We start from the raw sequence: 13,173 nt of genomic DNA, 5'->3' as shown, positions 1-13,173 counted from the left end.
TATTGTAAGGAAGTTAGTTACCAGCTATAAAATTATAACTACAGATGCACGTGTATAGCTTCTCATATGCGCGTGTATATGTGAGTGATACTTGCACAAATTATTGCCTACTTTTGGCAGTATCTCCGATATATGCATGTGTTGGTGCGTTGCTCTCCGCTACTTGTATGGACATATGTGTAGACATAATGATTAATTTGGTTATGTGCATACAAGTCACTGCTCAGTATCGGCTTAGAGATGACATTATCCCTTTGTGTTGCTAGTATTCGTCACAATATAAAACAAAATATTTCCCTGGTGTGGTAAGTATAACACATGGAAAATATTACTCAGTATTCGAACGCAGCTAGAAATATTGCAAACTGTTTATTTCTTTGATTACGCCGCCTTTTATAGTCGGGCAATGCGAGAGTTCACACATTTGGGAGTTTCGAACAAATATCCATATTATTCGCGACTTACATTGTAGAAGTCTCATCTTATCTATCGACATTTCCTCCTTACCTTATAAGTTGTCCTAATACCTACATGTGACTACCCGGCCATCATTTTCCTTCTTAAGCTTTCATTTTCTTGCCTGCGAATCCCTTGAGGTTTTGCTCGTATAGCTCATCATATAATGTTTCCGATATGCTGCCCTTCCCTCTTCCTTCGACACTGTCCATAACCTCCAGATGTACATCAGGACAGCTGTAATGACAGACATGTAGAGTGCAAGTTTTGATCAGCGAGAGGGTTCTTTACTTTTCCACTACCAACTCTGTCTAAAGGGGCACTTCTTGGCAAGATTGATTCTTCGTTGGACTTCCAGGCTGACATTTTTTCGTTGGTAATTCTGGTTACCACTAGTGTTAAGCGAAAATCGCTATCTGGCGATCACTGTCTTTTAAAGCTGATATTGTTACTTGCGGTTATCCTGGTTTCCAATTAAACGAAGTCTAACACTACTTCGAAATTATTATGGCGTGGCACCAGTGCTACTATATAATCAGGGGTGACATGCATAAACACATCTATGAAGTTCTGAAACAATAAATCAAATTACTGGTATGAATCACTGTTATTTCACACTGGGACATTTCACAGCGATTGTAAAATCACCCTTTCGCTCAACACTACTACATGAACATAGTTCTTCATTGCCCCAAATTGGTATCACTCAGAAAGAACAGCGAATGTGGCGATTCTTTCTCCAATGACTCGTCCTTGCGTTGTTCCACAATTTCTCCTGCCAGAGAAGTCCAAACTTACGGCGCTTTTGTTAAGGCCAATATTGGCAGCAAACGCCAGCAATTGCACTCAGATAACATTCATTGTATCATCACGATTCAGATCAGCTGCTCCATTTCTCTTTCTTAGCATCAAGTAAATAAATTGGATGATACCTCGCAGAGGTCCCTCCCAGTCCTCAAGGAGCTAATGGTGTTTCTCAACATTACTTGACAAATCCGTAGAAGCGTCCCATGAAACCTATATTCAGAGGTAGCAACATACAGACAGCTTGCTTTTGCGCTTTCAAAAGTTTCAATAAGTTTGTTAGCTTTGGTGTTAAGTCTTTCGCACAGTACACTAGATAAGACCGTAATGCGATAATAACCAAAAAGCCCGTCTAAGGCCGCGCGCCATTACCCATCGTACAGTTCAGGGCTCACTGAAACTCTATTACATCAGCATCGGTGGCATTTAGGGTGTGAGAAATGTGCTTGCATTTCCCAGTTTTATCGGCAGGTCCATTTTTGCTGTCAGTACGGAGGTGTGAGATCTAAGTATTTCTTGGGCTACGTCTAGATCACCATCATTCCTTGTAGTACTGCTTTCACTTTTGTCACTACCGAGAGGCATATGCATGTCTTGACTATCACTTCTGCTATGCCTGCCGTCGACATCACGATGTGATCAAATTTATCGTGATCTTTGATCTGAGAGCAGCTAAATGTTGTAATCTGGTACTACTATTTTGAGTAACGGTGAAGTGGAACAACGGCAGCTGATTGGGGAAAATTATATCGTTGGGGTTGAGTTTTCCAACAGTATGACTAAAGATACTTTGCTACGCTTTATGGATTATGTTATGCAAAGGGACCAGGTGGAATATGATTTGAGTACATTGAGGTTTCCAATTGGCGACAGGTATCGCAATGAGGAAACCAATTAAGTAAGTAAGTACGCTGCGATCGTATGGCTTCCCTATTTTATCTTAAGAAAGGAGTCCTTATCCATTTGTTGCCGCGTAGGCACAGTGAAGCAAAATGTTGAAGAATCTTGCCTTGATGCGGATCGCAGCGAGGCGTTTGTTCAAAGCGACAGTACTTGGCGGCGAAGTCTCTCTTCCACTACAAAAACGAACCTTAGTGCCACTCTGGTAGACTTCGCAAGGTCCGATTGTTTTCATGACTTGCATTTGGATTGTCAGTACGACGCTTATGTTTACCGTTGAATTAACGTGGACACCAACAAGCCGAGAATTGGTACCTATATTCTAAAATGTCAGCAAATTCCAGTTACATGCCATCGAATCACAGTAGTTAAAAGTGTTGTCATGTCCACCATCAAAATAGAAAATTCTAATCTGAATCTCGTTATACTTTCTCTTTGCAAGTGGATTTTACTAAATGAATCTCAAGCTCTTCGAGCAATTCTTTCCCGGGATTGGTAAATGTGTCACACGAGTCGACGCAACCAAAGGTATTTTCCATCAGCGCATTCCCAGGGTATGTGAAGTAAAGGAAATTCAGCATCCATGTTGGAAGGTCTTTTAGCGTTTTGCATCTTATTGCCAACAGCTGTACCTGAGCTTCAGCTGTCTGTAATAACAAGCTCAACAAGAAAAATATGTCATTGAACCGGAGCTGACCTCTGCTGCAAGGATCTATTTTCTGTTCTAAGAGTACTAAAATACATTAACATAATTTTGCTTTTAGCAGGTAATGACATTTTATACACACATACCTACATACATAATTATATTGCTAGGAAAAAAGATTCACATATCCAGCTTCGTAGATTCGAGATCCTCATGCATAATCACAAAACTAACCACACCCCAAATTTATCTAAAAACTACAATAGCTATCCCATCCCTTTTTCCATAGTCCCAGCATTTGCAATTTATGAAAATAATTCTATCTTTGCCAATTTTTGTTTACCTTTGCAGGACTTCAAGGAGTTCACCGATGCTGAAGGTGTTATTTCGCTTCCAACGTCGGACTTCCACAAGCCCGTCTGTCTAGAGATGCGTATGGCTGCCAATCAAGCGAACCGGCATTTGCGTGCGAATCAATTTGGTTTGCTGGGGCCACCACCAACACAACTGCAAGCCACAACACAGCCGCAACTGATCGGTGCTATTGCAGCAACAACTGCCGATGCGAATGCAGAAGTCATATTCTCAATCGGTGGCGGAGGTGCTGGTGGCGTATTGCACACTCCACACCATCTGCCACATCACACTGCCACTGGACTTGCGCCAATTGCATCGCAATCTTCGTCCACCTCATCGTCGTATGGCACTACCACGTCCACCACGATAGCGTTGCCACTCGATACACCATTTCGTTACCCACCTTTCATTACTAGTTACAGCAATAACAATTTCAACTATAACTATAATAACAACCTCAATACGACATCGGTGGGTGCGTGTTCGGGGATGTCAATGGCGGCTGGCAATGCTGCGGTAGCATTGAATAGTAATTACAATAATAATTTCAATGTAAATATCAACAACAATAATAATGCAGATTTGGCTAGTGTCGATAGTTCGGATACTTATGCGAGCTGTCAAACTCATCCATTCCATTCACAAGGTGATCTCACTGCCGACTTGGCGGACGAAGCATATGCGCTGGATATCGATATGGATAATTTGTACATAAATCCATTAGAAAAAGACTCAACGGCGACGACGGGGACGGGGACGGCATTAACAAGTGGACCAGTCACAACGGGCTACATAGTTGGATTGCCACCGACGGGTGGCAGCGGTTATGCGGCTATGGGTATAGCGCGTTCGCAGGTAAAGAAAAGTGCATCTGGCGATACAGCATTGCGCAATTTGGCCATTGGTGGTGGTGGTATTAGTCCTATGGACGAGATCTACCAAAATTTCGAAGTACAAGATCGTGGCAGTCGTGTTAGTCTCAATGATAATACAGTGCCAAAACATCGAAAAACACGTTTCCAGAGCTTCACATCAATGCCAACAGGTTCAGGTGGGGCCGCGCCTAGCAAACCGCGAGCGCGCTTCGAGGAAGTAAAAGTAATTCCAGATAGCATAAGTAGTAGCCACGAAAGTAGTCCAGCGGGCAGTGGGAGCAAAAAGAAACGTTCGTCATTTATACCTAGCAAGAGCTTAGCCACTGCCACCAAGCTGATCAATCAGCATCTGTTCGGTATTCAAAATGTCGGACAAAAAGGTAGCGTGAATATATCAAACTTTTTTACTTACATATTTAATCCATTTTATTCCTACTATAGCAAAATTCGAAAGCAAACATTCCTCTTCGATAGACTCTATTGATGCTTCGCCAAATCTCGAACATAATCGACGTTCGAAATCGATACTTAAAAATAAATCGGATATTTCGAGAGTGCTCGCAGATCCGGAGAGCGAGCGTCTGCTAGCCGACAATATGTCTGGTTCGGGCGTGTCTGATAATGGCACTGTTATGGTACTTCAACTAATGGAGAAACATTGCCGATTTGTTACTAATTTTTAATAAAATTTCAGTTTTGCTTACAGGGCGAATCAGGCAGTGATTACTCACCGAATAAATTACCTCATGCAATATTAGCCAAGTCGATATCCCCACCACCACTGCGCCATAGAATGTTGATACAACAACGCTCCGGACCACCGATGTTGCAATTGCGTCCAACAAAATTCCAAACGCCGCGTTATCCCGAAGAGCAGGCGTTACGTCAAGTAAAGCCGATGCTGGCGCGTACTTCGGCAGCATCGCACATGTCTGGTGATAGTCGATATGATTCAACGAACAGAGACAGTAGTCTAGGTAATTATATTTTATTATAAGTATAAGCCATCTGAGAATTACAGTCTATTGCCATTTTCGAATGAAATTTATGTGTTTAAAATTTTATTATCATTAACTAGTCATGTTTGATGCTGCATTCTAATGATGCACGAAAGGGATCACCGCATGTCTTCATTGTCTCTCGTATTCGTTCTGAAATTGTCTCTTGGTATGCTAAAACAAATAAAAAACGCTTAATGCTGTCACGGGAGCGCTTAAAGCTAAATCGTGAAAACAAAAGCAAATTTTTTCGTTCGCTTTTGAATTCCAAATTTGCACTGAAATTTTTAAATAAAGTTTGCACTCAAAGAGCTTTAATAACACGAGTTTCAGAAAGGAACTCAGCTTAATGGATAACTGCACTTGTATGTATTGGTTTTCTTGAATTATTTTTGCAAAGTTTTGACATAATGAAGAACGCAAAAAACCAGATTTCCCCATTGAGAAAGACGATGAACTAAATAAATAATAATTTTAAAAAAACTAAAAAAACACGCTTTTATAGCTAACCGAACTAAAAAATAGAAAATAATTTTCAATTAAAAAGGGTTTATATAACAGTAGTAGAAAGTCAAACAATCATTTATAGTTAATCACCTCAAAATAAAACTATAATAAAATTTAAGTTATTAATAGAATAATTTAATTCACAGTAAAAAGCGTGGAGTGCATTTGACTACATTTCATATCTTTCCTCTCAGATAGTTGCCAACAGAATGATTGTAACATTTAATATCAAGCACCCCACGCTTTTTACTGTGAATTAGATTATTCTGTTAATAACTTAAATTTTATTATAATTTTATTTTGAGGTAATTAACTATAAATGATTGTTTGACCTTCTACTACTGTTATATAAACCCTTTTTAATTGAAAATTATTTTCTATTTTTTAGTTGAGTTAGATATAAAAGCGTGTTTTTTTAGTTTTTTTAAACTATTATTTATTTTTTATTTTTTAGTTCAAGTAATTTTAAAAGTTTTAGTCGAGAGTGATCAACCCTCGAAACGCCAGCGGTCCATGGATGAATCCAACCCCACGGTACCGAAAATGGCCAAGACGCAGGGGGGCTGGACGCGGTCTTTCGCCGAAATTGCCAAGGGTCGGCAGATCATTGGCATTATAGACGAGAGCAGCGAAGATGGCAAGATCCCCAAACAACAGTGGAAGTGGATCGAGGCCGCACTCTCTACGGTGGCCGTTAAGATTAATAAAGACAACCCTGGTCCACCGCCATCTTACACCGATGCAGGATGGTTCCAGGGCAATTTCAATTTCCTGTGACGACGCCAAGTCGGTAAACCTTTATAGGGCCGCCGTCACGCTGATAGGGGTGGTATATCCGGGCGCGCGCCTCAAGGTAGTGGAGGCGCGTGATATCCCCTCACGACCAAGGGTTCCAGTGACGCCAACGGACCCATCTGACATCCTGGAGCTGCTCCAGGAGTACAACCCGCCACAGATTTGGAAGTCAACCCGGATAAAACCGAGCTTGTCCTCTTCACGAGGAGGTACAAAGTACCAAATCTTACACCGCCAAGAATTGGAGGTACGTTCTTAGCATTTAGCGATCAAGTCAAGTATTTGGGAGTCATTCTAGATAGGAAGTTATTATGGAGTAACCATATAGTGGAGCGATCCAAGAAGGCAGCAGCAGAGCTGTTCACCTGCAAGAGGGCAATTGGCATCTCCTGGGGATTATCCCCTAAGGTGACCTACTGGATTTACACAGCCATTGTGCGCCCGATTCTTCTTTATGGTGCCTTAGTCTGGTGGCCTGCACTAGCTAAAAGTACCTATCTTAAAATGCTTCAAAAGGTGCAACATACATGGATACATAGATAGATACAGGCCAAGCTAATAAAAGCGTGTTAAAATGGGGCTCCAGTATGCGTTCTTCGCATTATGTGCAAGGTTTCAAATCTATGGTCATTTGGGGTGATCATAAGTTCAATTGACCTTATGTCCGTTAACCTTATGTCACCCCACCATCACATTATTGCATTGCCATTGAGCCTTGATACGTGTACAAAGTTTCAATCAAACTTATGGCCATTCAAAGTAGTAATAAGGTCAATTGACCTTATGGCCGTTAACCTTATGTCACCACTCCATCACATTAATGCATTGTCATCGAGCCTTGATACGTGTGCAAAGTTTCAATCAAACTTATGGCCATTCAAAGTGGTAATAAGGTCAATTGACCTTATGGCCGTTGACCTTATGTCACCACACCATCATATTAATGCATTGTCATCGAGCCTTGATACGTGTGCAAAGTTTCAATCAAACTTATGGCCATTCAAAGTGATAATAAGGCCAATTGACCTTATGGCACCACGTCATCACATTAATGCATTCTCATCGAGCCTTGATACGTGTGCAAAGTTTCAATCAAACGTATGGCCATTCAAAGTGGTAATAAGGACAATTGACCTTATGGCCGTTGACCTTATGTCACCGCACCCTCACATTAATGCATTGCCATCGAGCCTTGATACGTGTGCAAAGTTGCAATCAAACTTATGGCCATTCAAAGGGATAATAAGGCCAATTGACCTTATGGCCGTTGACCTTATGCCACCACACCACCACATTAATGCATTGTCATCGGTCCTTGATACGTATGCAAAGTTTCAAATTAATCAGACTTCTAGAAACCGGTGAAAATTAAGCTCAAAGATTCCGTTACATACAGGCCAAGCTAATAAAAGCGTGTTAAAAAAAGAGCAGCGTTAGGCGTACCTAAGGGACTTACGATGAATTTCCATCCTTAAAAGTCAATGGAGACCCTCTAAACCGACACAAGAATATCGGTAATAGAAATTGGTATCTCTTACGTTTTTAACGAAATCCGTATTCATGGCACTTTTGCGGAGAAGATGCGGTCGACGACGGCAGGCTGAAGAAATACCTCAAAATATAGTGAGATTGCCCGCTCAGCGCATACTCTTCCACATCTCGGCCCCTTTAGAAAAATTTATGATTACCAAAAGCAATCGGATGTCGCTTCCACATCGGAAAGCCTGTTGGCTTTACTGCCTCTCATTCGAAATATAAAGATTCTGTGAGATGTATCTGGGAACTAATTGCAGCCACGGGTACATCTCGTACACCAATATGCGGCTTATGACAGCTGAGTATACCAGTATCAAACTCTTTGGTCATAAGGCCTCTTTTACATAATTAGTAGGCAATGTCAACCTTCCCTGTTCTTATTTAAATTTTGTACATCTTATTAAACTTTGTATTTACTAAAAAGTACCGATTCCTGTTCTGGTTTCTTTAGGTCTCCTTTTTGTTACTTCGGCACACAGCTCAGAAGGAAAAGAAAACCTCACCAGCATATAGCCTATTAATTGAGCTCGAGCAGTATCTCGGCCAGGGCAGAGGCCCAAAGAATTGAAAACTTCTCCCTGAGGTATATATATGCTTAAATTGCACTCGGCAAGTTGCTCTCACCGAACCAATGTATTTTCGTATAATTCCTTTCACCACCTCAGCTATGGGGTTTTCACTTCTGACCTTTAGCGATAATGGTTGAATGTGCACTCTATGAGTACAAATTCAATGCTAGAACCGTTCTTCGTGTACAATATATTTACTGATCTCTCTCTTGTTTATGTTATAAAGAGTTTTCTACAATGCCATTGAGTTCACCGAATGCCACGTTCTTGATAGGTTGGAGTCTGTCGTAATTGTTCTAATCTGGATATCTAAGGGCTTTTAAATAGCATATATTTTGAGGTATATGAGATGCAAGGCCTCGTGGTGTGTTAATTTTTCAGCTTTGGATACGGAGATGACTTTGATTATTATCCAGCTTTGTAGAATGTGAGTCAGAGTAACACACTCATTCATGACCCTTTCCAGCCCTTGAACCACTGGGTCAAGCAGTGTGTGCAGCATCGCAAGTGGCGGACGACACGGCAAATGATTAATATGGAGAATAGTGGTTAATTTCGAATCATATATACACTAGCGATTATCTGTGTAGTACCGTTGGCAGTCTGAAGGCTTATACCGACTGAAAATAGTTTCTTCGTACCCAATCCAATGTATTTTTTATGATAGTTGTTGAAACAATATTTTACCCTGTCGTTACCTCAATACATGCGAATGAAATATAACTGAAATAACTTAGTTATCAGTAAAACGATGGCCCTCGATCGGGTATCTGATTGTTTTAGGTTCAAAAGGAAGCTAGTTGCATTCCAATCCACACAAATGGCCATAGTGACTTCACATTCACATTCTGTCGCCCCGGCTGTCGACTAAGTTGCCTGGGGCTGTACTATCCAGGAGCCCTCTGGCTGCTCTCTCTATGCCATAGACCTTCACATGGGATAAAGGTGGATTTAACTACAGATGCTTTGAGCACATTCCAGCTCCAGTTCCCTTTTCTTTTTGGGGCCGCCTGTGTAGGTTGTTACGCCCTACCACTCTCTAGGCCTTCTTCTCATTCCCCCTTCAAGGATGTCTTATGTTCTGCACGTGGAAGTCAAAAACCACTGCGATATGGGCGGTATTGGTCGTTAGGTCGATTGTGATTCAGTTGAATAGTATTCTTGTCATGTCGTTTAATATCATTGCGTACCCATATTCGGTTGATTTCCACAGGCTGAATTTAGCCACTTATTCGTAGAACCCCTTTTCGCTGCCAATCCCTGCACGAACGCTTGTAGTGGCATCAAGTGAAAAATAACGTTAAACTATTCCCGAGGTCAGCTGTTCACTGCGCTTGAAATACCCAGACATGCTAGCATTTTCACCTTCCCAACCTTATGTTGATTGCTCTTTTTTTTAGAGCCTTACACCAGATAAGGACTATATTTTAGTATCGGTCGAATGACTGTATTGTACATGTCATAGATTATGTTTACTGGCAGTCCTCAGTTCCGGAAACCCTTTTGCAGGTGAGGTATGTTGCCGGAGGTTTCATTGATCACACCTCAAGATTCCTTCTCCAGCTTAATTTGGAGTCCAGTATCGTAACAAAATATTTGACTTCAAAAGAGAGATTTATTGTGAACACCGTTTTGTTAAATTCAACCCCAGGCCCTGCCAGTATCGAAATACCGCAAATACCTGTATTGTAGTGTGTTGATAGTAAAGTTAAACAAAAGTATAAGTTCATTAGCGCTAATGCTCAGCGCAAACATCAGAATTCCCTTTATTCGTGAATACTTTCTATTTTATACAAAAGTTCTTAACCTATACATATATACATTCTTACATTAATAATTACATACAAGAGGTGCATGATTCAATAGTAAAAAATGCTTTATCAGCGAATTATTATATTGACCTACATATTGTCAATATGATTCCTACTTGAGCAATTTGGGTATGACGCATTAATGCATTAGGTGACTTAGTGAAAGCGAATGAACATATGGTAGTTACCTGGGTCAATGAACGAGCGTTTGTAATGTTAAGCGTGTTTGAAATGGGGTGAATTCCACGCGATACTACAGTATGCATGAGTCCGCTTATCGTTGGCAATAATTCATCTGTAATCAGAATCAAAAAGACGTCAACGTATGCGACTACCCTCATTCCTTCTGCCCTTAAGATTTCTAGAAATTCATTAACTATCGGTGCTATCAAGCCGCCCTGAGGTGTCCCCCTGATAGCCATTTTACAAATCTATCGGCTATAATCCCAGGCATTTGGGTACAAAAACCAGAATTTCGTTAGAATAAAGTAGTTGTTGTAGCGTTCTTTTTACAGAATCTTGCTTATTCTAGGCAGAATCTTGCTTATTGATGATTGTCCGGATTCAGCCTTTGGCCCCGCTACTGCTAGTTTGTATGAAAAGCTACTGCCTCCGTTGTTCTGGCTTTGCAAGTATTATACAAATTTTTTTTTTTTTTTGTTGAAAGCTATCCCAACCTACTGAATTAAGGCAATGCAAATTTTTAAGTTCCAAAATGCAAATTCAATTTTCGTAGCCGTTGTTCAAAAAATTTCATTTTCACCTTCACACCTATAGTAACTTGTTTTTTATGTTCTTCACCAGCGCTTAAATGTACATACAGACATGTTGACAGCTGTGTGAAAGATCGACCTAACCGGCTCCCGATTTCAAACCAGATTGTTTTAAGAACACCCTATACACGAACTTGTTCCAAAAAACACTTTCAAACAGGCAGCCAAAAAGTGTGATCCTTCACGTAGCCAATCACATTTGCATGTTAATCAATGCAGTTATTCGAAAACTTTATTGAAAAATTCCTAACATAAACAACTCTAATTCTATTTCTCTCAGATTCGGAGACCACCTTCACATCGAATGTGAATATACGCAACAGCGATACAGGAGATAGTGGAGCGGCAAGCAATGGTGATGCGGGTGGTTCTAGTGATGAAAATCGTTCGCTGCTACAACGTGGCAATTCCGATGAACAATATGACAGAGATAATGGTGCTAACGGTAATACCGGGACCACGTAGCAATTACTCAAAAAGCCAAAGAGCGAATAATAACGCCTACTCTCCGCTCCCTCCGACAGTGACAGTGATAGTGAATAAAACATAACGCTTAGCAACCAGCGAGTAAATATGCTAAAACTAATTTAAATTTAACAACAAAGTCATTACATTTTATATTACTCATAGTTAAAAAAAACAACAAGACAAAAACATTTATATACAAACAAAAACTTACACCCATACATACATATTTAAGAGAAATCTACTAAACGGCATGTGAAAAGAAAAGCAATGAAATCTAATATTACATAGTAAATAGATTTAAAAGATAAAACTATTTATTTAAATGCATATTACTAGCAATAGATATGGAACAATTTAACAGCGTTGCCGGATTGTCGAATTATTTTGACGGTTCTTAAATGTCAGTTTGACCTTTGTTATTATTTCTCATGTTGCCTTACAGGATCAGCCCAATGAAGAAGATTTGTGCGTAAATTATTTAAAACCCTTATAATGAACGGGAGCTGTGATATGTAATTAAATTTCGTGCTACTTACTAAAAATAATCATGCGAAGCAGCTTAAGTTATATAAGCCACCCTGCAGGAAATAAAGAGTGACTGAAATTTGTAGTTCAGAAATAGAGCTTTGATGACTATCTAACTAAATCTTCACAAGTAAAATGTTTAAATTAGAAATTGTCTCACAATTTGTATCAGAAACACTCTTTCTCAGCTGAGAATATATTGGATATATATTGGTCTTTCTCATAGTATATGACGCTTTTGAAATATATTTAAAGACAATAAATGCTTCCTTTAAAGTTTGCTGGAAATTTTCCATTCGCCAACCGAGATATGGTATTACAGAATGACAAACCTAGTAAAATCGTATTATCTCTGTATAAATATAATAGGGTGGCCCTTATATATCAAATAAACGATTTGTCAAACTCTCATTCCGACCTCAAAAAAAATAAAAATGTTGATCTTCATGGGAGATAGGGTGTCCCACAGTGTTCAAAACTAAGTTTTGCCTATGGATACTCAAAACATTAAAAACAAATTTTTTGATCGGTAAAATCGATGACAATATACATAGGTGACAATATCACACAGAAAAAAGTAGATATATGGAATCTTAGTTTGGAAGATAACAAGAGAACCAAAATCGACACTGATGATGGCACAACGCCGAAACTGGTTTGTTTCAAAACCAAATTTTACAAGGGATGACGGAAAATCGTTCCAATATACATAACAATTCAATGTAAGAATTTTAAAATATATAACAATTCGTATTCACAAAGGTTAGATTTAAAGGGCGGGTGTGGTGATATCTCACACTTTCACTCGCAGACATTTCTATCCATTGTGAGTGCCCTAAGTGAGTGCCAATTGGCGGCACATTCAGCCAACCAAATTACTTCCTAGTGTTCCTCAACGAAAAACTTGCTTCCGCCGATAAACTTAAGTAGCAGAGAAAGATAAACCTTCCCGAACTCTGCAAGATTGTTGGAAACCGGTGCGCCCATAAACCTGAACGACTCGGCAGAGAAAGTGATGAATCGACTTCTCATCCCCCTTATCCTGACAGCTTCTGGATAGAAAGCTTGTTGGTGACCGTCGAAGCATTGGTACAGTAGCGCAATGACCTGTGATGGCACCTGTAAGTACTCTTACTGCAGATTTGTTAGGTTG

At 40.0% G+C, this 13,173-nt stretch overlaps 1 protein-coding gene across 1 annotated transcript in view; it reads left to right on the top strand.

Annotated features, from left to right (window-relative positions):
- Shab (Shaker cognate b) overlaps positions 1 to 11,876 on the top strand; it is a 397,151-nt gene extending 385,275 nt beyond the window's left edge. The window contains exons 9-12 of the mRNA XM_067789095.1: positions 3,158 to 4,418; positions 4,480 to 4,673; positions 4,733 to 5,015; positions 11,308 to 11,876. Of these exons, the coding sequence (XP_067645196.1) occupies positions 3,158 to 4,418; positions 4,480 to 4,673; positions 4,733 to 5,015; positions 11,308 to 11,492 (1,923 nt within the window). The 3' untranslated portion in view covers positions 11,493 to 11,876. The remainder of the gene's footprint in view (positions 1 to 3,157; positions 4,419 to 4,479; positions 4,674 to 4,732; positions 5,016 to 11,307) is intronic.
- The last annotated feature ends 1,297 nt before the right edge of the window (positions 11,877 to 13,173 follow it).

This window comes from Eurosta solidaginis, chromosome 5 (assembly GCF_040869045.1).
Source record: "Eurosta solidaginis isolate ZX-2024a chromosome 5, ASM4086904v1, whole genome shotgun sequence".
Lineage (NCBI taxonomy): Eukaryota > Metazoa > Arthropoda > Insecta > Diptera > Tephritidae > Eurosta > Eurosta solidaginis.
This window is presented reverse-complemented; position numbering and strand designations above follow the sequence as displayed.